This window comes from Grammomys surdaster, unplaced genomic scaffold, assembly GCF_004785775.1.
Source record: "Grammomys surdaster isolate TR1022 unplaced genomic scaffold, NIH_TR_1.0 231, whole genome shotgun sequence".
NCBI lineage: Eukaryota > Metazoa > Chordata > Mammalia > Rodentia > Muridae > Grammomys > Grammomys surdaster.
The window spans coordinates 1,939,605-1,964,022 of NW_021604676.1; the positions used below are offsets into that span (position 1 = coordinate 1,939,605).

The 24,418-nt window shown below is 39.2% G+C and overlaps 1 protein-coding gene across 3 annotated transcripts in view; it reads left to right on the forward strand.

The window, feature by feature from the left end:
• Myo5a (myosin VA) overlaps nt 1-24,418 on the forward strand; it is a 154,355-nt gene that overhangs the window by 17,738 nt on the left and 112,199 nt on the right. For all 3 annotated transcript variants that reach the window (XM_028773618.1, XM_028773619.1, XM_028773620.1), the window contains exon 2: nt 21,738-21,848. In XM_028773618.1, coding sequence (XP_028629451.1) covers nt 21,738-21,848 — 111 coding nt within the window. The remainder of the gene's footprint in view (nt 1-21,737; nt 21,849-24,418) is intronic.

A 24,418-nucleotide genomic window follows, 5' to 3' on the forward strand; every position in this document is an offset into this window, starting at 1 on the left:
TTTGGTTTTTCGAGACAGGGTTTCTCTGTATAGCCCTGGCTGTCCTGGAACTCATTCTGTAGACCAGGCTGGCCTTGAACTCAGAAATCCGCCTGCCTCTGCCTCCCAAGTGCTGGGATTAAAGGCGTGCGCCACCACTGCCCGGCCTTGAAGGATTTTCTTAAGTGATTTTTTTTTTGAAGAAAATTATATGCAAAAGGCTTTGTTTTCAATTAGAGAAGACTTGTTCTTGGAATTTATCAATGTGTTCAGTTCCTTTAAAAATGTGAAGGAAATAAAGATACTGATTTTAAAAGATGTGTTTTCTGAAAGGATAATAACTGAGCCGTGGTCTGAATAAGAAAGATAAAGCATAGTTGTTAGGGAATAAAAGTTGAGACAACTTATTGTTTCGTTTGTACTTTTTAAAAGGATCTATTTCTTTATTTCTTCATTTCATTCATTCATTTTTATGTGAATGTATGTGCCTGTTTGAATTTATATACATCACATGTGTGCAGGTGCTTCCAGAATCAGAGGGCTAGACACTCCTGCCTTCAGTACTGATTTACCATGACATTCAGACCAATACTCTTTGACTCTTAAAACATGTTTTTTCCCCACCAATGAGAAAGAGAATGAGTAATGACAGTGCAACATTTATTTGCCATAATGTTTTCGCTCCTTTGAAAGTGACCAAGCAGAGGGCTGGACCTGGAAGGTAGGAGATGCCTCTTCCTCCTGATTCTGCCACCTTCTCCCTACCCCACCCAACCTTCACTTACCAGGTTTTTACAAGGCTTGGCTCCTAAGGGGCTCTCAGTAACTGTATTTTAAATTCAAATTTGATTTGGAAATAAGTAGAAAAAACATAGAAGACAAATGTGATTTAAGCAGCTCATAAAAATAAAAGAAATGGTTTACCATGAGAAATTTTTGTTTTCTTTCAAGAGATTGTTGCCATGTGACCCAGGCTGGCCTTGAACTCAAAGTCTACTTGTCTCAGCTTACTGGGGGCTTGAATGAGGTAATGGCCACTGTGCTTACCTTCTATGGATATGTGGATTGAAGTATGTCTTCATCATTACTTGTTTATGGTGACAACTACTGGTAGTTTTATGTAGTTGTCTGATGCTAGACTTTTGAAATTATTTTTTTCTGCCAAAAGAGGGTAAGTGGATGAGTGAGTATTTGGGTGCGTGTCTGACATTCCCATTTAAAACACTTCCTCCTCCTGGCTGTGATATGTAAAATTAAATTATACAAAAGAAACATGTACAGCTAATATCCATATAATAAACGACTTAAAGAAGAGAATTGCAAAGGTTATGATGAATTATGTTTTTCTTTTCATCTCAGTAACACTGGTCAGTACTACTAGGTAAGATTTTCTAAGCAGAGACGTTGTTATCCTGGAGACCAGTGTCACATGGCTTCCTCACTGTTCTCTTGCAGACATCAACTGACTTAAACAGGCTCATGTGACAGAAAACTCCAACTCTCCTGGAGTCCTATTGTCCCCTTAATTCCAGTAGCATTTTCTACTTTATGTTCTTCAAATTCAATTTGACATCAGGTTTATCATCTGACATCTGTTTTTCACATTTGGTTTCTTTTTAAAGATTTCATTTTCTGTAATTTGCAGGTCACTACTATAGAAGAAATGATTTAAACTTTTAAAAGCTTCTGTGTCCATTGAGGGTTGATTAGAAATGAATATCATTTGTAGTTACCTAGGTACTAAGTATCTATGAAAAGTAGTTCAGCAATTATTCAGCATGCCTTTTTTAAGAGTAAAGAGTTTCGATTTTTTAAAAATTAATTAAAATGTAATTATATTATTTCCTTCCTTTTTCTTCTTCCAACATCTCCCATGTGCTCCTCTCACTGGGTCTCAAATTGATGGTCTCCTTTGACTATTATTGTTATACACACACACTCTCACACGCACACACATACACATACACACACACACACACACACACACACAGTTGCTGAGTCAATCTAGTGTTGCTTGTGTGTATATGATTTCTGGGCTGAACATTCAATACAGAGTGATTTGCCTCTGTTTTTAATGATGATCCAGAAGAACAGAGATTTCAGTTTAAAGGACAATCCTGGCTGAGCCTGGTGGCACACTCCTTTAATCCCAGCACTGCAGAGGCAGGTGGATATTTCTGAGTTTGAGACCAGCTTTGTCTATATAGTGAGTTCTAGCACAGCTAGGGTCACAAAGAGAGACTGTCTCAAATAGCCCAACAGAAGACAGTGCTGAAATCAAGAAGTATTTAGAGCATAGTGGGTTGTTCAGTAGTCTAGATCCATAACAGGTTAATGTGGTAGGGTCACTAGAACCTAGAAGTTTCAGATGAACCTGGGTGACAGTGAAATGCCATTTCAAAAAAAGTTACTTGTTTTGGTAATAGTAAGTGCTACTGTTAATTTATTTTAAAATATTGAGGTGAATAGTTGAAATTTTTGTTCTATCTTCCAAATTTGTGTATTTCTTAATTTAGGCACATAATCTATACTTATATATTCTTTAGTCTTTAGTAGCTCATACAATGATCACTTTGGAATATTTCGATCTGCAGAAGTCTATGCAGACAAAAACAGAGGTCAAGGTTAAAGTTAGTAGTATTTCTATGTCTATTTCATGCCTGTCCCCCATCCCCCCCCTTTTTTTGGTGATAAAAGAACCACAAAGGTAAAAATATTTCCCTCTGAATAACTACTACACTCTCTCTGGCTGTCAGAATAGGCTTACATTTTTATTTTCTTGAGGTGGGAATGAGGAAGTTGCATGTGGTAGCTGGCACTTGAGACTTGAAAAGGTAAAAGTGGATTAGAAATTGAAAGTCAGCCTAGGCCACATAAGACCCTGTCTTAAAACAAACAAACAAACAAACAAACAAGAAAATGTGTGCGTGTGCATCTATAAAGTGTTCAAATCAGTAAAATTATCATAGAATATTTTGGTCATACTTATATTGTTATCTAGTAAATGAATCTAAGTAATTTTTCTTCAAATGAGGTCCTAAAGATTAGTTACCTTTCCCTGAGACCTCTTCTTCATGTCAGAGCTCAGCAGGTCTCAGGGTCCACTGTGAGTGTTTGAAAGGAGATAAAGAAAGTGGTTTCCATAACTTTGACTGACTTAGAGAAACTTTCAGAATGCCGGCTACCAAGTACTTGCTGACTAGGAAAAGAGGTGCTTTCAGTTTTTAAGAAGGAATTGGCACTACTCAAGCAAGAATTGTTTCTTTTTTCTTTTTGCCAGAAATACTCATTTCTCTTATGTGACAGCTGTGTAGACAAAAAAACCTGGGCAATGTAGTGAGGACATGTCTCAAAATAAAATGGATTGAGGATGTATGCACCTCAGTTGTTAGAACACTTGCCTAGCTTTTGCAGGGTCTTGAGTTGCCTCCCAGTACTGTAATGTAAAATAAAATTCTTAGAATGATGAGGAATGATGAGACAGATGTCTTTCTAAATTAAACCATGACATTAAAGTAGTGGAGGTTGAGTATTGCCTGCTGAGAGTGGAATTTTCAGAGTGGCTCGGGTGTCCTGGCTGCTGGAGGCCTTGCACCTTATGTTACCTTATGTTACCTTATGTTGCTAAGGCTCTTTTGCTAGCCACATGCCTCTTCTACCATTCCCCACTCCTGAAACTTATGCTGAAACATTACCAGCACGACCACTACTGCTGCCACTGCTGCTTTCTCCTCCTCCTCCTCCTCCTTCTCTTCCTCCTCCTCTTCCTCCTTTTCATCATCATGCGTAGCTAAATGAATTTACCCATGGTTCCTTCCATGAGTAACATATTTCCCAATCTAGGCCCCTGTTGAGAAACCAAAGGATCTATCCAAGGTGGATTGGTCTAAGTCAAACAGACAGAACCAGGGAAACCCTGACCCAAATATGACTAGTTTACAGGCTCCTAAGGGCCTTGTGGTGTATCCTGTTCTCAAAAGGACACTCTAAGCACAGGCAGGGGGAGGAAAGGTAGCTCAGGTGAGTAAGGCCTTTGCCGCCAAGCCTGACAACCTGAGTTTGATCCCTGGAACCCACATGGTGGAAGAAGAGAATCAATTCCTGCAAGTTATCTTCCAACCTTCACTACATATATACACATGCTTTCAGGTCACACATACAATATAATAAATACAGGCTCTAGTGGGTATTTGTTTTCTACTCAGGATAGAACCAGGCCTAGCTAGGCAAGTGTTCTACCACTGTGTTACAGCCTGAACCATGATGGAAGTAGTATTTATGCTCTTTAGAGAGTCTGTTTAAGGACTTGCATCCAAGGAGTACAGAAAAGAGGAACAAGAGAAGAGTGATGGTGACACACTGATAGAAATGACCCTAGCTTGGTATGGTGGCTGTGGCACCTGCATTTAATCCCAGCACTCAGGAGGAGAGACATGCAGATCTCTGTGAGTTCAAGGACAACCTGGCCTACAAAGGGAGTTCCAGGAGAGCCAGAGCTACACACAGAAATCCTGTCTTGAAAAACAGAATAAAATAAAACAAAGAAAACAAGCAAGAAAGAAGATAGATAGATAGATAGATAGATAGATAGATAGATAGATAGATAGATAGGTATGTATGTATGTATGTATGTATGTGTGTGTGTATTTATGTATGTAATCTCCAACCTCATTAGCAGTGGGACATCAGAAAGGCCACAACCCCTATTGCTGTGAACTTCTTTGGGATCTGGCTCCTGCCTGTATTTTTGATATATGCCCTTTTCGTCCTTCAGCTGAGCAAATGTAAATGGTTATCAGCTTCATCAAATCATAGTCCAAATATAAGATGTCTTAGATACCTAGAGAAGTCTGGATCAGGTGGGAGGCCTAGAAAAATCAGGGACCATCAAGATTTAGGACCAAGTGTTAGGAACCTGGGCCTCTGTTTCTATTCTTGGGCAGGTATAACATCCACAAATGGACCAGCTTCACAGTTTTAAAAAGTGGACTTGATTTTTAGAGCACTTTTAGTTTCACAGAAAGTTGAACAGAAAGAACCTTGCGTTCACATATTCTAGCCATCCCCCACTGTTCCCCAACTTTTTACTTCTCAAGGAGTATATACTAATTGTGCATAATGATGGATTTCATCATAGCATTTTCTTTTCTTTTTCTTTTCTTTTTTCTTTTTTTCTTTTGTTTGGGGGGCTTTTTTTGAGACAGGGTTTCTCTGTATAGCCCTGGCTGTCCTGGAACTCACTCTGTAGACCAGGCTGGCCTCAAACTCAGAAATCCGCCTGCCTCTGCCTCCCAAGTGCTGGGATTAAAGGCGTGCGCCACCACCGCCCAGCTATCATCATAGCATTTTCAAACATGATTATAATATACTTTGGTCACTTCACACCCATTACCCTCCTTTGGTCTACCTCTGACCTCTCACTGGACCCCTCTGCTCTGCTGTCTTCTTGTTAATCTAGATTTTATATGTAAGAACTTTATATGTAATATGTATGTGTTAGTTTCTGAGTCTGTTTATTTTGCTTAACTTGATGCTCAGTCCCACTCATATTCTAGCAAATGGCATTTCATTTTTCTTTAATATTGCTTTGTGTAATCTCTTTTTAAAAAAAAAATTGAGACAAGATCTCTCTGTGTAACCCAGGCTAGCTTTAAATTTATGAGAGATCCTCCTATCTCAGTCTCTTGAGTTATGGGACCACAGGCGTGAGCTATGATGACTAGTGTGTATTCATCCATCCACTGATGTCTGTGTCTTTATATTTCCTGGAATTTTCAAAGGTTCAAACCTTACATTTAGGTCTGATCCATTTTGGGTTGATTTTTGCACAGTGTATGACTGAGAGGCCTAGTTTCGTTACTTTGCATGGGGATAATCCAATATTCCTGGCACTCCCTCTTAAAGAGGACGTTTTTTTTGTGAGCACATGTTTTTGACACTTTTTTTTTCTGGGAATCAGATGGCTGATGTCTGCCTCCATTTTTAACTTTGTTGCAATGTTTTGAAAAACAAAATGTGGCTCAGAATTTCACCTGCCTATAATCCCAGTGCTTGCACACTCGGATCACTTCCCCTTTTTTCTTCCGGCATATTTTAGATTTTAGCCTCTGTGTTCTGTGCAGAAACTAGCTTTTTTCTCTCATGTGGTCAGAAAAATATCACAACAGTCCAGCTGCTTCCTCTTTAATATGGTTGAGTCTCCCAAGTATCATGCTGAGTGAGCTGTGGTTTTCTTGAGTTTTGTTCTTTTAATTCTATTGATTCAGAATAGTGCTAACATTCTGATCCTCCTAACAAAATAAACACAAAATATACTTAACACACTAGCTGTAAGCTGGTACCTTTTCTATGATGAATTGTAGCATCCTGCCACCAGTATTTATGCTGATTGTTGATTTACCTACAACAGCTTACTGTAGATATTTTTAAGTACAATATAAATGTTTCCTTGTATTCTTTTTAAAAAATTAACACAGATTAGTTGTATATATGAATGGACTTATGGTAAGATTTCCTTACATGGATACAGTACACATTGATTGATTGCATGCATTTGCATTTGTTTGTTAGTGAAGAAGAGCATCTGTCTTTTCCTGTGCTTATTTTTTTTATGATACTATTTGCCTTTTTTGCCAGTTTACTTATATTTCTCTGGTAATTTGTAAGACTTCTTTATACATCCTGGGAAATCATTATGTTTGGTTAGTTTAGTTTCTGACTTTGCTTATGAAGTGTTTTACTGTCCAGAAATTTTATTCTTTTCTTTAAAATTCTGCTTTCATTTCTATTTCCCCAGCTGCAGTCAGTCAAAAGATGCTCTAAATTTGAGGCAGGTGTTTGATAGAAAGCAGACATCCTTGGGGCTGGAGAGATGGCTCAGAGGATAAAAGTTCTTTTGCACAGGACCAGAATTTTGTTCCCAGTAACTGTATCAGATATCTCATAGACTTAACTCAAGTTCCAGGGGATCCAGTGCCTTTCTGGCCTCCACAGGTCCGTGAACTTGAATGTGCATAGTCACACACAGACATTCATACATAGAATTAAAAAGGAGTTATCAAGGGGTCCAAAGTTGAGCACTTGTGCTCCAGAGCAGGCCAATGGGACTCTTATATTTACGGTGACTCCGGACAACTGTTTCCAGGGTGAGAACCTCGCTCCCCTCATTGAGAGACAATATCAACTGAGTTTCTTTTCGGTGTTCAATCTTAGGTAAAGCTTACTCCTTGTGCCTCCATGCAATCCTCTCTGTCTAATACAAATGACATTGTATAGCAATTATATGTATAGTATGTAAAGCCTTTCCCAGACAAAATGCATGCGACAGGAATATACAAATAAGCAGGGAGAGGACAACTAACTGATCAGCCAGGAGTTGTACAAGATGTGCTTTTTATTATCAATAAAAGACTTCTGATAGAAGTAGGGTATTGGAAATAATCTTTTTCTTTACTCTTTTTAAAAGCCTTTGGCCCATTATCTTCTGCAGGATATAAATAGGACAGCTTGCCTACAAACTCATTCGAGGTTATTCACATTCTGATCCTAACCTGTTCTTTTCAGCTGTTAAAAACTTGTATTTCACACATTTATTTGTGTATTTATTCTTTACTAGATATACATGTTCTAGATTATGGAGTTGCAGTATTTTCAGCCTTCTCAGGCTTCAGACTAGTTGGAGAGACATGCAGTCTCCGTAGCATGTCAGGCAGGACTTTTCTGAGCGGACATCAAAAATGACCTAAATAATCAGAAGGAACTAGCCATAAAAAGAGTTAAGATATGAGAGAAGAATGTTCTTGGCAGAGGACACAGAAATTGTCTTCAAATGATAGCATTTGGAGTGTTCCAGGAATAGCAGAAGGTTGGCACAGACACAGCTCAAAGAAAGGGAGAAGACCCCAATGAGGCGCTAAACCCAAAGGCAGAAGGTAAGTCAGTACTCATAGAATATAGTGAGCAAATTCTAATGAAGATGCACAGTAAGGTTCTTAAGTTTGGCTTTGTGTGAGGCAGGTGATATCATATATAATTTGGTGATCTTTAAACTGACTCACCTATGTAGCAACTCTTGGTGATAAGTATTTCATAACTAGTATTTGTTTGTTTGTTTGTTTGTGTTTATTTTTAGGTTGGGTCTTACTATGTAGCTTAAGCTTTCCTGGAAGTTTCTATGTAGCCCGAATTTCAGTTGTGGCCTGAAACTCGCTTCTTGTCTCCGTCTCGCATATGTTGAAACTATAGGCATGAGCCAACATGCCAGTCTTAATACCAGGTTTTATGAATGAAGACTCTGTTCAAAGGGGGTTGGGTTATTTGTTCAAGATTATACAGCTGGAAGGTATAGAAATCACTAGCTCTGTCTCCAAAGCCCACATTCTTAACCTTATCTAAATTCTACACTGTTGAATTGCTTGAACTCTATACTGTTGCTTTGTCTTGAAAGAAAATTGAGATGTTAAAAAATATTTTAAAATGAATAAAATAGAGTGAGGCACTGTTAAGAATGAAAAAAAGAAAGAACTTTGTACCTGATAGAAACTTATGAAAGTATGAAGTGCCTAAAGAAGTCAATATGGATTTATTTACTCTATAAATAAGAATCCAAGGGCATCTTCTGAAGCGTCAAAGAAGTAATTACAAGTCAAATAAAAGCAAGTATATTTTACATAGTTGGTAGCCAATTATCTCAGTTATAGATTTAAAATGTTTAGAATGAGTTAAAGAGATGGCTCAGTCAGTAAGTCCTTGCCTTGCTACGAGCATGAGAATTGTGTTGAATTTTCAGGATGTATATACAAAGACAAAACAAAAAGGGTGTTGTGGCGTATACTTATAATCCCAGTACTTAAGAGAGAGACATAGATGGCTCTGTGGGGCTTGCTCCAGAGCTAACTTAGTCTGCTTGTTCGTTCCATGTCAGTGATAGAGAAAAAGTAAGTGACTTCAGAGATGGCTCAGCAGTTAAGAGTGCTTGTCAGAAGGAGTAGAGTTCTGATGTAAGTACTTAGATAACAAGCCTAGCGTCTTGCAAATGCCTGTCTCCAATCCCAAGAATTCTACATCCTATCCTGGACTCCGCTCCTACACAGGCAAACACCTATACATATGGACATACATCAAAACACACACACAGAGTCTTTTTAAATTTAGAATGTAATAAAAGATGGGTAGTACCTGAGGAATGACATCTAACATGTATGCACACATACAGATATAAAATTTAAAATAAACTGTTAATAATAGTTTTATAAAGCCTATATCATGGAAGCTGGATATGCATATTAGTTGTACACATCTGTAATCCTAGCACTGGAAGATGGAGGCAAGAAGATTTCTATGAGTTGGAGGCTATCCTGGGCTACAGAGTGAGACTGTGAGTTATTGTCTCCAAAATAAGAACAAAACATCAAAAAGATGTGATAATTTTTGCAAAATTTAAAATTTTAGTCAGACATGGTGGCATGCTTTTAATTGTAGCAATTGGGAGACAGACCCAGAAAAAAATCAGAAGTTGAAGATCATGTTTGGCTACCTAAGATTATGTCTCAAATAAGCAACACATTTTTTTTTTTAAAGAAAAAATTGCAGGGCGGTGGTGGTGCACGCCTTTAATCCCAGCACTTGGGAGGCAGAGGCAGGTGGATTTCTGAGTTCTAGGCTAGCCTGGTCTACAGAGTGAGTGCCAGGACAGCCAGGGCTACACAGAGAAACCCTGTCTCGAAGAAGAAAAAAAAAAACCCAAAAAAAGAAAAAAATTAAGACTGGATCTGTGCTGGTTGGTTTTGTGACTTTGACACAAACTTAGACTATCTGATAAGAGAGAATCCTAATTGAGAAAATGCCTTCAAAGATTGGCCTGTGGACAAGTCAGTGGAGTACTGCCATGATTAATGATTGATGTAGGAGGGTCCAGCCCATAGTGGACAAGGCCACTCCTAGGCATGATGGTCCTGAGTTGTGTATGAAAGCAGGTCGAACAAGCCATGGAGAACAAGCTGGTAAGCTACACTCCTCCATGGCCTCACTTCAGGTCCAGCCTCTGAGTTCCTGCCTTGATCTCCTTTTATCTATAAGCTATAGAGTGAAATAAGTCCTCCGAAATGCTGGGGATATAGAAATGTGCACCCACAATAGGCCGCTTTTTCTTTTAGTCTACTTAGGGAAAACATTAAAATTATGAATGATCTAAATAGAAGCAACCATAGAGAAATAATCAAATAATATTACAGATATAGTAAAATTCTTCCACAGAAATTAGTTTTTGGCTGCTAGCAGGGTGTGGTCAAACTGTCGCCAGGATGTTGCCTTGACATCTGGGGAAAAGCTGAGGCACACGTTCTTTCAGAGTCTTGCTTACTTGAACTGCATTTCTCTTTCAGAAAACTCTTAATCATTTACAATTAGTGTGACTTTGCTCAAGAACAGATGAATATGAAGTTTTTACAACCTAAAATAGACAGGCAGCTAATTTGGATCTTTCTGTCATGGCCCTCATTGTCCTGTGCATTCATCTCGTTCAGCTCAGATATCTTCGTCCATTTAACCACTTCTTTTTGTTTGTTTGGTTAGTTTTTTTTTTTCTCGAGACAGGGTTTCTCTGTGTAGCCTTGGCTGTCCTGGAACTCACTCTGTAGACCAGTCTGGCCTCGAACTCAGAAATCTGCCTGCCTCTGCCTCCCAAGTGCTGGGATTAAAGGCGTGCGCCACTACTGCCCAGCTTAACCACATCTTTTAACATGTAAGGATTGTCACAGTTTGGGGAAGCAAAATACCCTTTAGATTTTGGCAGTTGCTGAGTCAGAATTTTACAACTTTCTTATTAAATTTACTTCTTCTTCTTAGTTTTAAAGTAACTGTATTAATATCATCAAGATGCAGACATGGCCAACAGTTGGCTTGGGTCTAACACTACTTCTGTGCCTCTCTTCTTCCTTTAGTGTGACAGGGTGCAGCTACTTTTTTGGGGGCTAGGATGCATCTAGTTGTGTTTACAATATATCTCATGAACACTCAGTCTTACATTATAGCCTAATTTGTTATATATGCAAGTAAAAGAGCAGTACTACAAAGTAGAAGTCAGGGTTCTGTCCCAGTAGTTTTTATGGGGATTTTATTGATCAAAAGTCTATTTAAAGGGCTGGAGAGATGGCTCAGTGGTTAAGAGCACTGGCTGCTCTTCCAGAGGACTCAGGTTTAATCCCCAGCACCTACATGGCAGCTCACAACTGTCTATAACTCTAGTTCTAGAGGATCCAATGGTGTCTTTTGGCCCTTTTCGGCACTACATGTATGTGATGCACATACATGCAGCCAAAACCCATATACATAAAATAAAAACAAATCTTTAAAAGTCTGCCTAAGTTAGATGGTTTGATACATTCCCATAATACTGGTACTTGGGACACAGCATGAGAAACCGTAGTTCAGTATCATTCTTGACTACATAGCAACTTCAAGTCCAGCATTGGATACATAAGTTCCTGTCTCATAAAATAAACAAGTTTATGTAAGCTACCCAAGTAATGGGCAGAGAAACATATAAGATGTAAGTGTTGTTTCCATTCTGCTTTCCTTCTCTTAAAGGCATGATTGTCTATTAGACAGGTGGCCTGACAGGGAAATTGAGTTGGGAAAGGCCAGGGGGTAATGGAGAAACAGACTTCTTGGAAAGGTGGGCTTCATTGAGCAGCTTATTTAATTGGGAAGAGAGGACAAAGGCTACTTAAGCCTTTGCGGGAGGGTTAAGTGGGGAATATGGGATGAGTGTACATTATTGGTCCAGGCCAGGGTGCTGAGGCTGCTTTGTTTGCATAAGGAGGAGTTCCAGGTGCTGCTGTCCTTGTAAGGAGGGAGGAAATTTAACCTGTAACCTGGCCACAGGCTTTGTGACAACCTCAGGGGTGGCAGAGGTAGGGGTTGTAAATCTACCTGTGCTAGGACATGCAAGGGCAGGGGTTGGGGGTGGGAATCCTACTCCTGCCAAACTCAGGATGAGATTTCTGGGGTTTGCACAAGCCTCAACCCTACTCTTGCTTTAGGCCCCCAGGCCCCACAAATATGAGTGGATTTTAGTAACTTGGAGGCTTTTTGTGTTACATATTTTCTGCTTATCTTCAAAGAAACTTCCTATTATGACATGTTTCATTTGGGCTGCCAGCTTTGCAGTTCTAGGCATGCCCATCTGGGTTACTGTTTTTAATTTATGCTTCTACTCAACAGCTACATTATTTTTAAATTAATTTCTATGAATTCTTTAGTGACTTTCTATTTTACTATAGCATTCTGTGTAAGTTCTGAGTTTCCTCAGTTCATTAGTTCACTCACTCAATAGATAATGTCATATGTATCTACTGTGCTAGTCACTGGACCAGGGATGGGGTTGATGCCAAAAGATGAAGGAACACTGTCCTAAGGAGATTGTGGTCTAGTCAGAGGGACCTGTGAAAAGAGATCATAAAAATAGAAACCAGGTATTTTAGAAGATGTACTTAGGAGGTCCTACGTTGATGGTCAAGGCTTTCTGGGGTCCTAACACTTAAACCAAGTTTTTAAAATGACAGGATTTTTTGTCTTGTCTTGTTTTACTTTTTGTAAAATTCTATCTTAAAAATGGTTCTAAGTGTGAAAATAAAATATAGAATGCTGTAAGTTAAACAACAGTTAAAGAATAGAAGAAGATCTGGGGAATGTAGCTAAACTGGGAGAGTGCTTGCATAGCATGCATGAAACCTTGAATTTAATCTCCATCACTGCATAAACTGCACATGGTAGCATACACTTACAAACACAGAAATTAGAAAGTGCAGGCAGGAGGAACAGAAGTTCAAGGTCATCCTCAGCTACATGGCAAGTTCAAAGACAGCTAGGAGATGTGAGACCTGATCTCAACAACAGCAGAGCAGAAGAGAGAAACAGATATGCACACATCTCTGACGCCATGGTCAAAGATAAAACTAAGAGCCATTCACTGCTCTATCTATTTAACTCCAAGTGTACATTGTGTTCTCGAATTGGGCAACATCTTCTGATTTCTAATTCCTCCTGGTTTGGTGACTAGAACATTCCTTGACACAGTAGCTCCTATTATAGCTCCACATCTCCATTTTAAGCAAAAATAGGTTTCAGTTTTTGACTTCCTGGTGTTTATAGTGAAGTAAAGGTTACATGATATAAGGTGACTGTGGAGTTTAGTTAAGGTATAGAAGTCAGGGAAGGATCCAAAGTAACAGACGTTTGAGCTTAAGGTCTGAATGTTGAGGACAGAAACCAGTCATAACTCAAACCAGGGGCTTCAAAGCAAGGCCAAGCCTGAGAGAAAAGTCTCAGAGCTTGAGGTAGTGTGGGAGCTCAAACAGCTGAAGGACTCAATGCAGATTGTCTTTGGTTGAGCTGAGAGAAGCGAACTAAGTAGTGGGTAAGCAAGAAATGCCGTGTGATGAGACTGCTTTTTTTTTTAAAACAGTCAGAAGACAGATGCCAACTAAGGCTCCAGGAGCATATGTAAATATTTTATATTGTAATAAATGGTTTTAAGCAAGGGTGAGACAGTCATATTTTTCCATTTCAAAAAGATCACTTTGGTTGTTGAATAGGGAGTGGGAAAAGCTTGATAGCAAGTTTTCCCTGGTAGCAGGCAAGATAATGGTTAGGACTAGAGTACTGACTGTGGAGATGCAAGGGAGCTGCTAAATCTACACAAATATCACTGGTAGGATTTGATTGACAAGTGGCAAAGGTGAGGGCAATGCTAATGACCAGTTTCCTCCAAGAGCAAGTAACTTGCTGGTAGAGGTGCTCTTCTGTAACTCACTACAGGAAGGACATAGACATGGGAGAACTGTGCTGTTGTTGTAGCTGTTAAAGTTAAAATGCTTCTGAGACAAGTGGAAGTGTGGCAGTTTTCTGAGCCTGGAGTCTGGAGTTTAGTTGACAAGGCCTGAGCTAGAGAGAAATTTAAGCTGGGAGTGTGTGGTGAAAATGTGGAGGCCGCCACAGCGGCGCGGCCCCGGAGGGGCTTCCACCGCTGTGGCGGGTCCCACATTCGGGAGGAATCTTATGGTTCCAGCGGCCTAGAGGCTTTGGTGGCGGCAGGCCCCAATAACACGAGGAAGTCCTTGGTTCCAAAAAGGCTTATTGTCATGGCGGATGATAGATGGATCTAGGCGTACCCCCCAAAACTCAGGACAGTCCTGAGCTATATAGGGAGGGAGAAAGGGGGAGGATTGGGGGAGGATCTGGGGGAGGCATGCTTAATTTGCTCTGCCCTCTGGCCTTCATTAGTATGTAAATCTCTAGGGCCTGAGGCCTATAGCCTAGCCTATGTGACTGAACAATGTAATTCTATAGAGACCATGACTGCTTTTCAGGATCCTGGATTCTGGGGGGCACCAAACTCCTGCTGGTTCTCATGCAGAGTCTGCAGAGTGTCGGGGTTCTAGGCACCTGCTCAACCATGATCCAGGATACCCTTACGCAGTCCCACAGGAGTGGGTAGGAGATATAAGAGCAACTATAGAAGAACAAAAATCATGCAGTCTAAAGAGGAGACAAAGTTTCTCTGTATAGTCCTGCTGTCCTGGAACTCACTCTGTAGACCAGGCTGAGCTCAAACTCACAGAGATCCAGCTGCCTCTGCCTCTTGAGTGCTGGCATTAAAGCCGTGCGCCACCACCCAGCATGCACTGTTAATATTAATGAGAGTAGCTAGTGCTTACTGCCTGGCTGTATGTCTTAAGTATTGTCATGGAAGACCTGGAACATGCTCTGAGCTTAGTAACACTGTGATCTCAGCCTAGGAGTGTCTGTTCTCAACCCTGGGAACAGGTAGCTGCTTGTTATACCCAGAAGGGAACGATATCCAGTGCCTGTCTGTTATTTACAGGTACTATTTCAAGATCTTAGGCACATTGCCTCGTATGGGTGTAGTTTTAACTCCACTGTTCCTTAAAATTCAACGTATAGAATATTCTATTTAAAACATTCATTTCTAATTCTTTTCTATGATGATAGCCTAAATGGAGGACACACCTCTGTATTGAGGCATTTACATACGAGCATTTTATACCTTTCTTTAAATTGCCAGCCAAGTGTAAAATGATAGGAAGATGTGAGTTCTTTGCTTAACTGGGCGGTTTTGTTCATTGAGATTGTCCCTGTTGTATCGTAAGCATTGTGGAGCCTGAGCTAATCCTGGGTTGGAACATGATTCTGTTGTTTGTTGAATGACTTTTGGACTAACTCAGGCTTTTGTGTTGAACAAGGGATTTCTTTTTTTTTTAATTTTTCTTTTTTTTAATCTTTTTTTCTTTTTATTTCTTTAATAACAGTCATGAAGCACTTTGTAAGACTTTAATCCAGTCAGAACTTTTGCTGGCCTAATCAAAGCTTTGTGATGACAAATTTATTTGTTGCAGTTCAGTTCCACTGTTGATTAATATACTCATTTAGAATTTTGTAATTTATCTTTAAATACCACTGACTAAGTGTAGATAGAAAGAATAATTTTTCTTGGTATGTATGTTAAAGATGTTCCTACAAAGTGAGAGGTAGTTCCAAAAATAATCTTTACAGGAATATTTAATAACCTCAGTGCCTAAAAATATTCATTCCAAACCTTTTCCATCTAACACTAAAATTCTAGAGAAATAAAATCGTCTAACTTTTGTTACCTTAGTATGATTTTTAAAACTCTCAATTTATTTTCTAGTTCTTGTTTTTCTTATAACTTTAAAAGAATTACAATTGTAATGTTTATTAGAATTTGACTTGAATTTTAGGGTGTGTGTGTATGAGAAAGAGAGAGGGAGGGAGGGAGGGAGGGAGGGAGGGAGAGAGAGAGAGAGAGAGAGAGAGAGAGAGTGAGAGAGAGAGAGAGTGAGTCAGTCACATGTAGCACAAGCTGACTGGCCTCAAACTCACTGAGTAGTGGAGCATGACTTGCACTTCTGCGCTATTGTCTCCACCAATGCCCATGTTACTAATGTGCCCCACTTATGGGTGCGTTTGATTCAACCCTGGGCTTCCTTCATGTTATACAAGTGCTCTGTCAAGTTAACTACATCCTCTGCTAAGATTCAACTTATTTACTTATTTTGGGAGTAGGTACTTTATTGGTAGTAGTTTAGATAAAGACACAGATACTTGCCATATCACCAGGTTCTCCTGCTTGATGGATCTCTGAACTGGGGTTGGTTATTGGGGCACCACAGGGACCTGAAACTACCACTCACACAATCAGATGATCCTACTTCACATTAATTCTGAGAGCCTGACCTACTTTTTTATTTATTTATTTATTTATTTATTTTTGAGACAGGGTTTCTCTGTGTAGCCCTGGCTGTCCTGGAACTCTGTAGACCAGGATGGCCTCGAACTCTTGAACTCAGAAATCCGCCTGCCTCTGCCTCTCAAGTGCTGGGATTAAAGGCGTGCGCCACCACCGCCCGGCAAACCTTTTTCTTTAAAATCACATTTAAGCTCTGTCTCAGTATGTGTTAAAATGGGTTAATAATGGGGTTATTGTAATGATTTTGGTTAAGTTATTCATGTAAAATCCCTGAGCACACACACAAAAAAAAAAATGCTCAATAATTATAGCTTCATTCCTTTGCAGATCTATGATAAATTTTGCTAGAGTTGGTAGTTGCTATTTAGTTTATCATCATTTCTACCCAGATGTGTCGGGTATATGACTAGAGTTCATGAAAGATTATTAAGGGTAGGCCTTGTGTAAAATTCCAGAGTGACAGGTTAAAAACACACACTGCCTTTCAAGGAGTTTACAGTCTCTAGATTGGGCTAATTCATCAAGTATGAAGCAGTATGAAGCCTAGTAGAAGGCTGTATGAGATAAGGAGACATTGAGAACTGAGTGCCAAGTGACGGGTAAGGAAAGGCATTGAAGACAGGTTAGAAGGGTAAATGGTGTCCTACTGGTTGGAAATAGAGGAATGGTGATCCAAATGGAGGAATCGCTGAAGCAAAGGCATAGACATGTGACCGAGCATGGCTCTTCAGGGTACAGCAAACCCAGCCTCTGGACTGGAGAACAGTGGAGGAGCAGCAGGGGAGTGCTGAGGAAGCTGTTCTGTTGAGGGCTTCAATGCAGTTACTGCTACTCTGTTTCTAGCTGTATGACGATTCATTGTATCAGTCTTTTGTTTTACACACACTTATACATACATTTATCTTCTCTTGCTTGTATGAGATATCTCATAATGTTTTAAAATTACATATACAATTATTAAGTGACATTTTTCAAGATTTCCTAGTTTGTTTGTTTGTTTTTTATATTTACCTGTTTACTTTGGAAAACTAACAGCTCCTGAATATTTCATCCCATAATTATTTCATAATTTCATTATTTCATCTCATAATTATTTCATAATTATGAGTAGTCATGTAGAATCTCATTGATTTGTCAGGTTCAGAGGAGTGAGTACTAGTGATGATTTCTGTTTTCAGCTCATGCTCAGAGATGAGCACTTCACACTAGATTTTTTTGAAATGGTACAAAATCATTTTGCAGTCATTGACAATGGATAAATGCACCAACATAAGTCAGATACTGATGATTTAATGTGGAATGTAGGAAGATGCTCACATACTATGTTTCAGCATATGAAAGAATTTAGGGGGAAAGAGAAGATCATGTGGGTCAGGTTTGTTGGGTTTCAAGGGTTGGCTAGTTCTTGGTAATGCTGTTGATTTTTGTTCCCGAATGTCTAAGGCACCAGAAACACAGCTGCTTTTGGTGTTCCTACTTCAGGCTTCCTTGACTGACAAAATGCAAGTTAGCACAACTTCAGTGAGTCATTTGCACTAATCAAGGATTTCTTCAGTATTGTCATTATGGCAGGAAACAAAAAAGATGACTGGTGCTTCCTTATTAAGCAAGGAGAGATGTACCTCCCTAGAAAGTGCAAGGGTTTTATGCTGTATGAGGTAGCATGGTCTAGTGCCCCTATCTAGTGCATACCGGAACAAGCATGTCCCTGGAACCTGCCTTTCCTTCACACTTGCATTAGACTGTCAGATTTATCTCATTACTGCCAGGGAGGTCAATTAAGTTTTATTGTGATAATTACAGACAACTTTTACTTTCTTTGCAAGCTTTATTATGCAACTTGAATCTCTGCTAACATTTTTTTCAGATTTTGTGAATTACAAAGTTTTATCCCTAATCTCATATCTTATTTCAGTCGTAGTACTTATTTAAGTTCAAGTGAATCCAATTATCATAGTTCTGATGTGTTTATATTTTCTATTTTATTTTTTAAAAAATACTTATTTACCTTACAGTGCTTGGGATTGAACCCAGGGTGTTATGCATGCTAGGCAAGTACTCTATCACTGAACCAAACCCTTGGAGTCTGTATTTTAATTTGACCCTTTTTAAGCTTTTTCCTCATTCCTTCATCTTCTACAGATTTGTTATGGACTTTTAAATTGTTGTTTTGCTTTATTCATAGTTTGTATCTCAAATCCCAAACCCCTGTTTTTCCTCTCCTACCAGTTCCTATCATTGTTTACTTTCTTGCTTACCACGTTATGAATCTCTCTACTTTGAGTACTTAACTTATGTCCCATCTCAAGCATGCTTTGTGGCTTTACACCCTAATGTGGCTCCAGAATGAGTTAAAACTTTAGAGTTACCTTTTCCTGCCTCTCATCCCAGCCTTTTCATCTTAAATAAAAGTCCTTTGATCTTAAATAAAATCAATATGTGTGTTGCCCATCAACTGGCTCAAGGAGCCATCAAGGTATTTGAAGATGACATTGAAGGAGTAAATAGTCTAATGTTGAAGGTAGACTTAGCAGGTGTCTGCCCTGTTTATAATGGCTGCTGGATTCTCACTGCTCTGTTGTATTGGATTTTTCCCTGTGATCTAGAGGCCTTGTCTTTTTGTCTTGTTTCTCTTGAGCTATGTATGGGATATAACTGGATGAGTTTAGTCCTGTTCCTTTGAGTTTTCATTGCATTTGCATTGGCTCCTGGGGAAGGAGTAGAAAGTAGCAGTAACAGAGGCATGTTATGTTAGGATGAAAGTTTGGTTCTAACTAATTTGGAGAAGAAGCATTAGGAGGCAATAGTAAGAATATACAGGATCCATAGCTGTTTCTCTTTTTCCTTGGATACTTTCTTTAGCTGTAGTAGTGAGATAAGGTGGTTATCAGAGAAACTTGTATGAATATCTTGCTTCAGGTGTAGGTGAGGGCATTAGCCTCCTTCTACTGAGTGTGTTAATGCCATGGGGAGTGCCGCTTTGACAAGTACTCATTGCAAAGCCCTGTGGATATCTGAGTTGCTAACATGAAGGTACTTCTTTAAAATCTCCTTCTAGTTAGGCAAGGCCAGTTATTTCTCTACAGGCTTACTTGATTTGTTTAAATTTGCTGTGTTTTCGTCAGTTAAGAAGCTATTAGGTCATTTCAAGACTTTGAATATCACCTGTGTATGGAACTTGTAGATCATTTCAGAGAAAATTACAAAATATTAATATTCAGAGGTCAAGTAGATTACACTTTGGTCACTATTAACAATGACACCCAGGGTCAGGGAGATGGCTGAGTTAGTAAAGTGCTGGTCATACAAGCATAAGGACCTGAATTCAGATCTCTAGCACTTACATACAAATCTTTAGGACATTCCTGTGATCCTAGCTCTAGAGAGGCAGAGACAAGCAGATAGATCCCCAGAGCTTGTTAGTCAGTTAGTCTTGATGAATTAGTGAATTCCAGAATCAGCTAGAGACCATGTCTCATAGCAAAAGATGGAAAGCAATCGAGGAAGATACCTAATATCACCCCTTGATTTACACACTTACACATATGCACATGTGTGTGCACACATACACAGTTCAAGTCTAGCTGAGCATGGTGGTCTATACCTGTACTTCTAGATGCTTGGTTAACTGCAGCAGAGGAATTTCACAAGATCAAGATTTGCCTGGTCTCTATAGCAAGTTAAGACCATCTTAGACCCTGTTTCCAAGGGGGAAAGAGGGGATTAGGGACTAAAAGTGTAGCTCATTTTGCCTAGTGTTGGTTTAGGGGAGAGAGAGAGAGAGAGAGAGAGGGAGGGGGGGGGAGAGGGAGTGGGGGTAGGGAGTGAGAACAGCCTCAAGGAGACAGGGTGGGTTGGAGGTATGGGATGTGGAACAGTCAGAGGGTGGATGGGAGTGGGGTGGGGAAGTGTAAATAAATAAACAAACAAACAAAAAAGAAAGAGAGTGAGAGCAAATTGATCTGAAGGTGATTTTACATGAAATGAGAATATAAGTGTTGGTCAGAGATGAGATTTAGTCTGGTGCATATCAGTATGTCTCCCATAGTCAGCTAGATCTAGCTTATCCCACAATATTATCTATTGATGGGGCCAACAATATCCCACAATATTATCTATTGATGGGGACAACACTAGGACCTAAGACTCACTTTAGTTTTATTTATTTATTTATTTATTTATTTATTTATACACTTTGTGTGTATGCGTGTATATTGGGGGTCGGAGGAAACTCATGCCAAGTCGAAGTCAGGGCAACTTGCAGGAATTGTTTCTTTTGTTCTACCATGTGGGTTCCAGGGATTAAACTCATGTCTTCTGGCTTAGCGCCTTACCTACTACATCATTTTGTCAGCTCTGTATTTACAGTTTAAAGGGCGATTCCTTCTTGGAGAGTCCAAGCAGACATTGCACGTGGCTTTGCTGCAGTGTTAGTAAGATTCATGCATATTATTATATTTTTTACTTTTCCTCAAAACTCCCTATCTAGTTTAGATCCAGAGAACTAGTTGAGATTATAGTTTTAAGGCTGTATTCTTTGTATTCCCATAGTATTGAGGTTACTTGAGCCAGATGTATTGCTAGCCAAATACAATTTTCCATTAATCTTCATAAAATGTGTTCAAATTTTAAATAGCAATTTTCTTCAACTTTTAAAATTAGCAACGAAACTCTTTTCAAAGAAAATAGTAGAAATGTAGCCTATAAATCATCTGTAGCATTAGGCTGCTAGCTTATGTCTCCTCTCCCCACCAGAATGTTTCCTGCAGGCTTTCTGAGAAGTCAGCAAGGCTTTGCAGATGATGAAACCACATGAAAGATTTCACTTGCGAATGCTACCATAAAGAGATGGCTATGCTGTTGAATTACCACCTGAGAACTTTGAAAATAGATGTTATATGTAAATTTTTACCCCAAATTACATTCACTATATAAAGCAAAGTCGGGTTTTAATTTTAGTTATTTTTTCAGAGCATATTATTTATGTAATCTGGGAATGGTGGTGGTACTGGGGCTAACCTACTTTTCTATTCTAATTTTAAAAGTTAAGTGTCATGCAGGCATGGTGTATACCTGTAATCACAATACTCAGGAGGCCTAAGCAGGAGGACTGTGAGGTCAAGGCCACCCTGGACGATGCTGTCTCAAACAAACAAAGAAAAAGAAAAGAAAATTTCTTGTAGCCCAGAGTCCTTTCTGTTGTTGTAGTTGCTGCTCTTGTTGCTGTTGTTGTTGTGTTGTTTTGTTACAGGGTCCCAGGCTGACCGCCCGCTCACTCACTGTACAGCTGAGACTGACCTTGAATCCCTTTCCCTCCAGTGCTGGCATTATAGACAAGCACTGCCGGGCCTGGTCTAAGATGACCATTTAGTAAATTAATTATAAATAAAGTTATGATATGCTATGCTTTATATATGATTATTAAGTGTTTGATTTGCTAGCTTAAATTTCTTTGCTTTTTGTCTTCTAGTTTGCCAGGGTTTGGATACCTGATCCTGAGGAAGTGTGGAAATCTGCAGAGTTGCTCAAGGATTATAAGCCCGGAGATAAAGTGCTCCTGCTTCACCTTGAGGAAGGGAAGGTAAGAACTTCATCTTCATTTCTTGAATTTAGTCTGAAGTGAAGGAGAGTGAGAGATAGAATTTTATTATAATTTGCTTAATGCCAAGTATAACATACATTTTGTATTAATTTAATATTGTTTTTACTATTTTGATAAAAATGGTAATTTTTCTACCCTATAGAGAGGCTCATGAGAACAGTGCATGCTTTAAAGCACAATCATGTTATCTTATACATTTATTATGATTATGAAATTTGGCTTAATATCTAATTTTAATACTAAAGATGTGGTTGTGTGTTCATATTTTATGTTTGGGACAGTGTTGCACTTATTTCATATTAACTAAGTACCAGTCTAAGATTTGATATTTTGCTGAAACTTAATTATTTGAAAAATATTTACTAAGAAGCTAATACATATGAAGTATCTTACTGGTCAGCAGAAGGCCTTACCACCAGCTCTGTCTCTGACTGGCTGCATTCTGCATGAGTGAACTCACCTTTGTCCCACAGTTTTTAACCTGCCCACTGTATTTGGCAGGGCATGCCACACTTTTTCTTGAACAAAACTATGTAACATTAATTTTCTTTGAAAAACTTCTAGTCCCAGTATTGAGGGCTTAGCCCTAAATGGCATGGCACATCTCTATTGCCCTCTTTTTTTTTTTTTTTGGTTTTTCGAGACAGGGTTTCTCTGTGTAGCCCTGGCTGTCCTGGAACTCACTCTGTAGACCAGGCTGGCCTCGAACTCAGAAATCTGCCTGCCTCTGCCTCCCAAGTGCTGGGATTAAAGGCGTGCGCCACCACCGCCTGGCCTTGGGCTGTATTTTTTAATGTCAGTTCACAGCTCTATGACAGCTTTATGGGTCGGTAGGTGATAATTTTACTGTTTGTCAAATAAGGAAACCAAGGTTCAGCGGCATCAGATAGATTTTCCTGAAATCAATGTTTCTAACAAAAGCAAGTCATCAGCCTGATGTAGTCATGCACACTACAATGCCAGCACTTGGGAAGTAGAGTGGAGAGTCAGGAATTTAAGTTATCCTGAACTTTTTATGCCCATCCTTGGTTACACGAAGTTCTATGTTTAAAAAGAAAAAGAAGAAGAGGAGGAGGAAGAGGAGGAAGAAGAGGAGGAAGAGCAAGAGGAGGAGGAGGAAGAAGAGGAGAAAGAGGAGAAGGAAGAAGATCAATTCTAAAAACAGGATATAGATGAGAAAAATAGAGAAATTCTCCCTGCAACAAACCATTTCTCATTTTAGGAGATAAAGGATTTCAGGTCCTAGAATAAAATTTAAAAAGCTTGGTCTTTGCAATATTAGAAGTGTATATTTACTTGATCATAACTAACCATTTCAGAGAAGCAGATTATATCCATTCCAAGAGAAAATTTTTGTAACTTTTTTAGATGACTCTTGCCTTATTAGTGTTTTCTCTAATATCCCAGTTTTATTTTCTTCCCACACTGACCACCTAACTGCTTCATCCCCCCATGAAGTCTCAGAAGAACATTCTGGAATGCCCTTTTGCTGTTCTGGAGCCATATGATGAGTTGTATTATCAATCAAACATGATGATCATGAGCATTTCTAAAGCTCCACGTCCTTCAGGACTTGCTGTCAGTCCATATGTCACACCATTTGGAGAAAAAACAGAAAAGGCCAATGAGGTTCCTGACCCCAAACATTACATTGTAGGTAGGCAGGCAAGCAGAATGTAGTACGGGGAATTTAAAGCAGTCCGATTGGAACAGTAAGGAAACAGGTAGTTGTGTATTAAGGACATCATCCCTTGAGAAGCAAACAGAGGGGCAGCATCCTGTCTCTCCTGAGTGGTCATCCATTCATACATGATTTGAATTCTTAACCTCTCTGTACATCTTCAGTGGTGATAAACTAGCATGTTCTGTTTTAATTGAACTTATTGTTTTCCCTTTCACTTGTCCTATGCTAGTTGTCCTTAATTTATGGTTGAGTGGCAGCTTTCATAATTGGGAATGTCAAAAAGCTCCATTACATACGATTTTATAATGCATGGTACTTCCTAAATGTATCTTGACATTTAATATGCTTGCATTTGTGGAGGTCAGAGGACAACTTCAGGGGTTGATTCTTTCCTTTCACTACATAGGATCACTTAGGTCATCCTTTTGGCTACAAAAACCTTTACCTCCTGAGCCATTACACCAGCCCACATGCTACTTCTCAGTGTTTTGGGCCAGTCACCTCACTAAAGTCTAATGAAAAGTATGAATTATTCTTCTCAAATATGTATACACAATGTAGTATGTAATTTCTTGGGGTTCCAGAAATCTTAGAGCATTGCTTCTTTAAATTTTAAGCATACCTTTGAGATATTTTTGTTATACCATCTTAGAAATGATTGATTTAATTTAAATAATGTACACAAAGCAAATAAGAGTTAAGTGCCAGTGTTAGGAGTTGAACCTAGGCCAGTCTGATTCTAGAACTGATTCCTAACCTGCTTTATACTGTCTATCACTTCCCATACATAAGATGAAGAAGGGACTGAAAGCTCATCTAATGGCTGTAGTTTTCTGGGTAAAAATCTCTAGGCTCTGACTTCTTC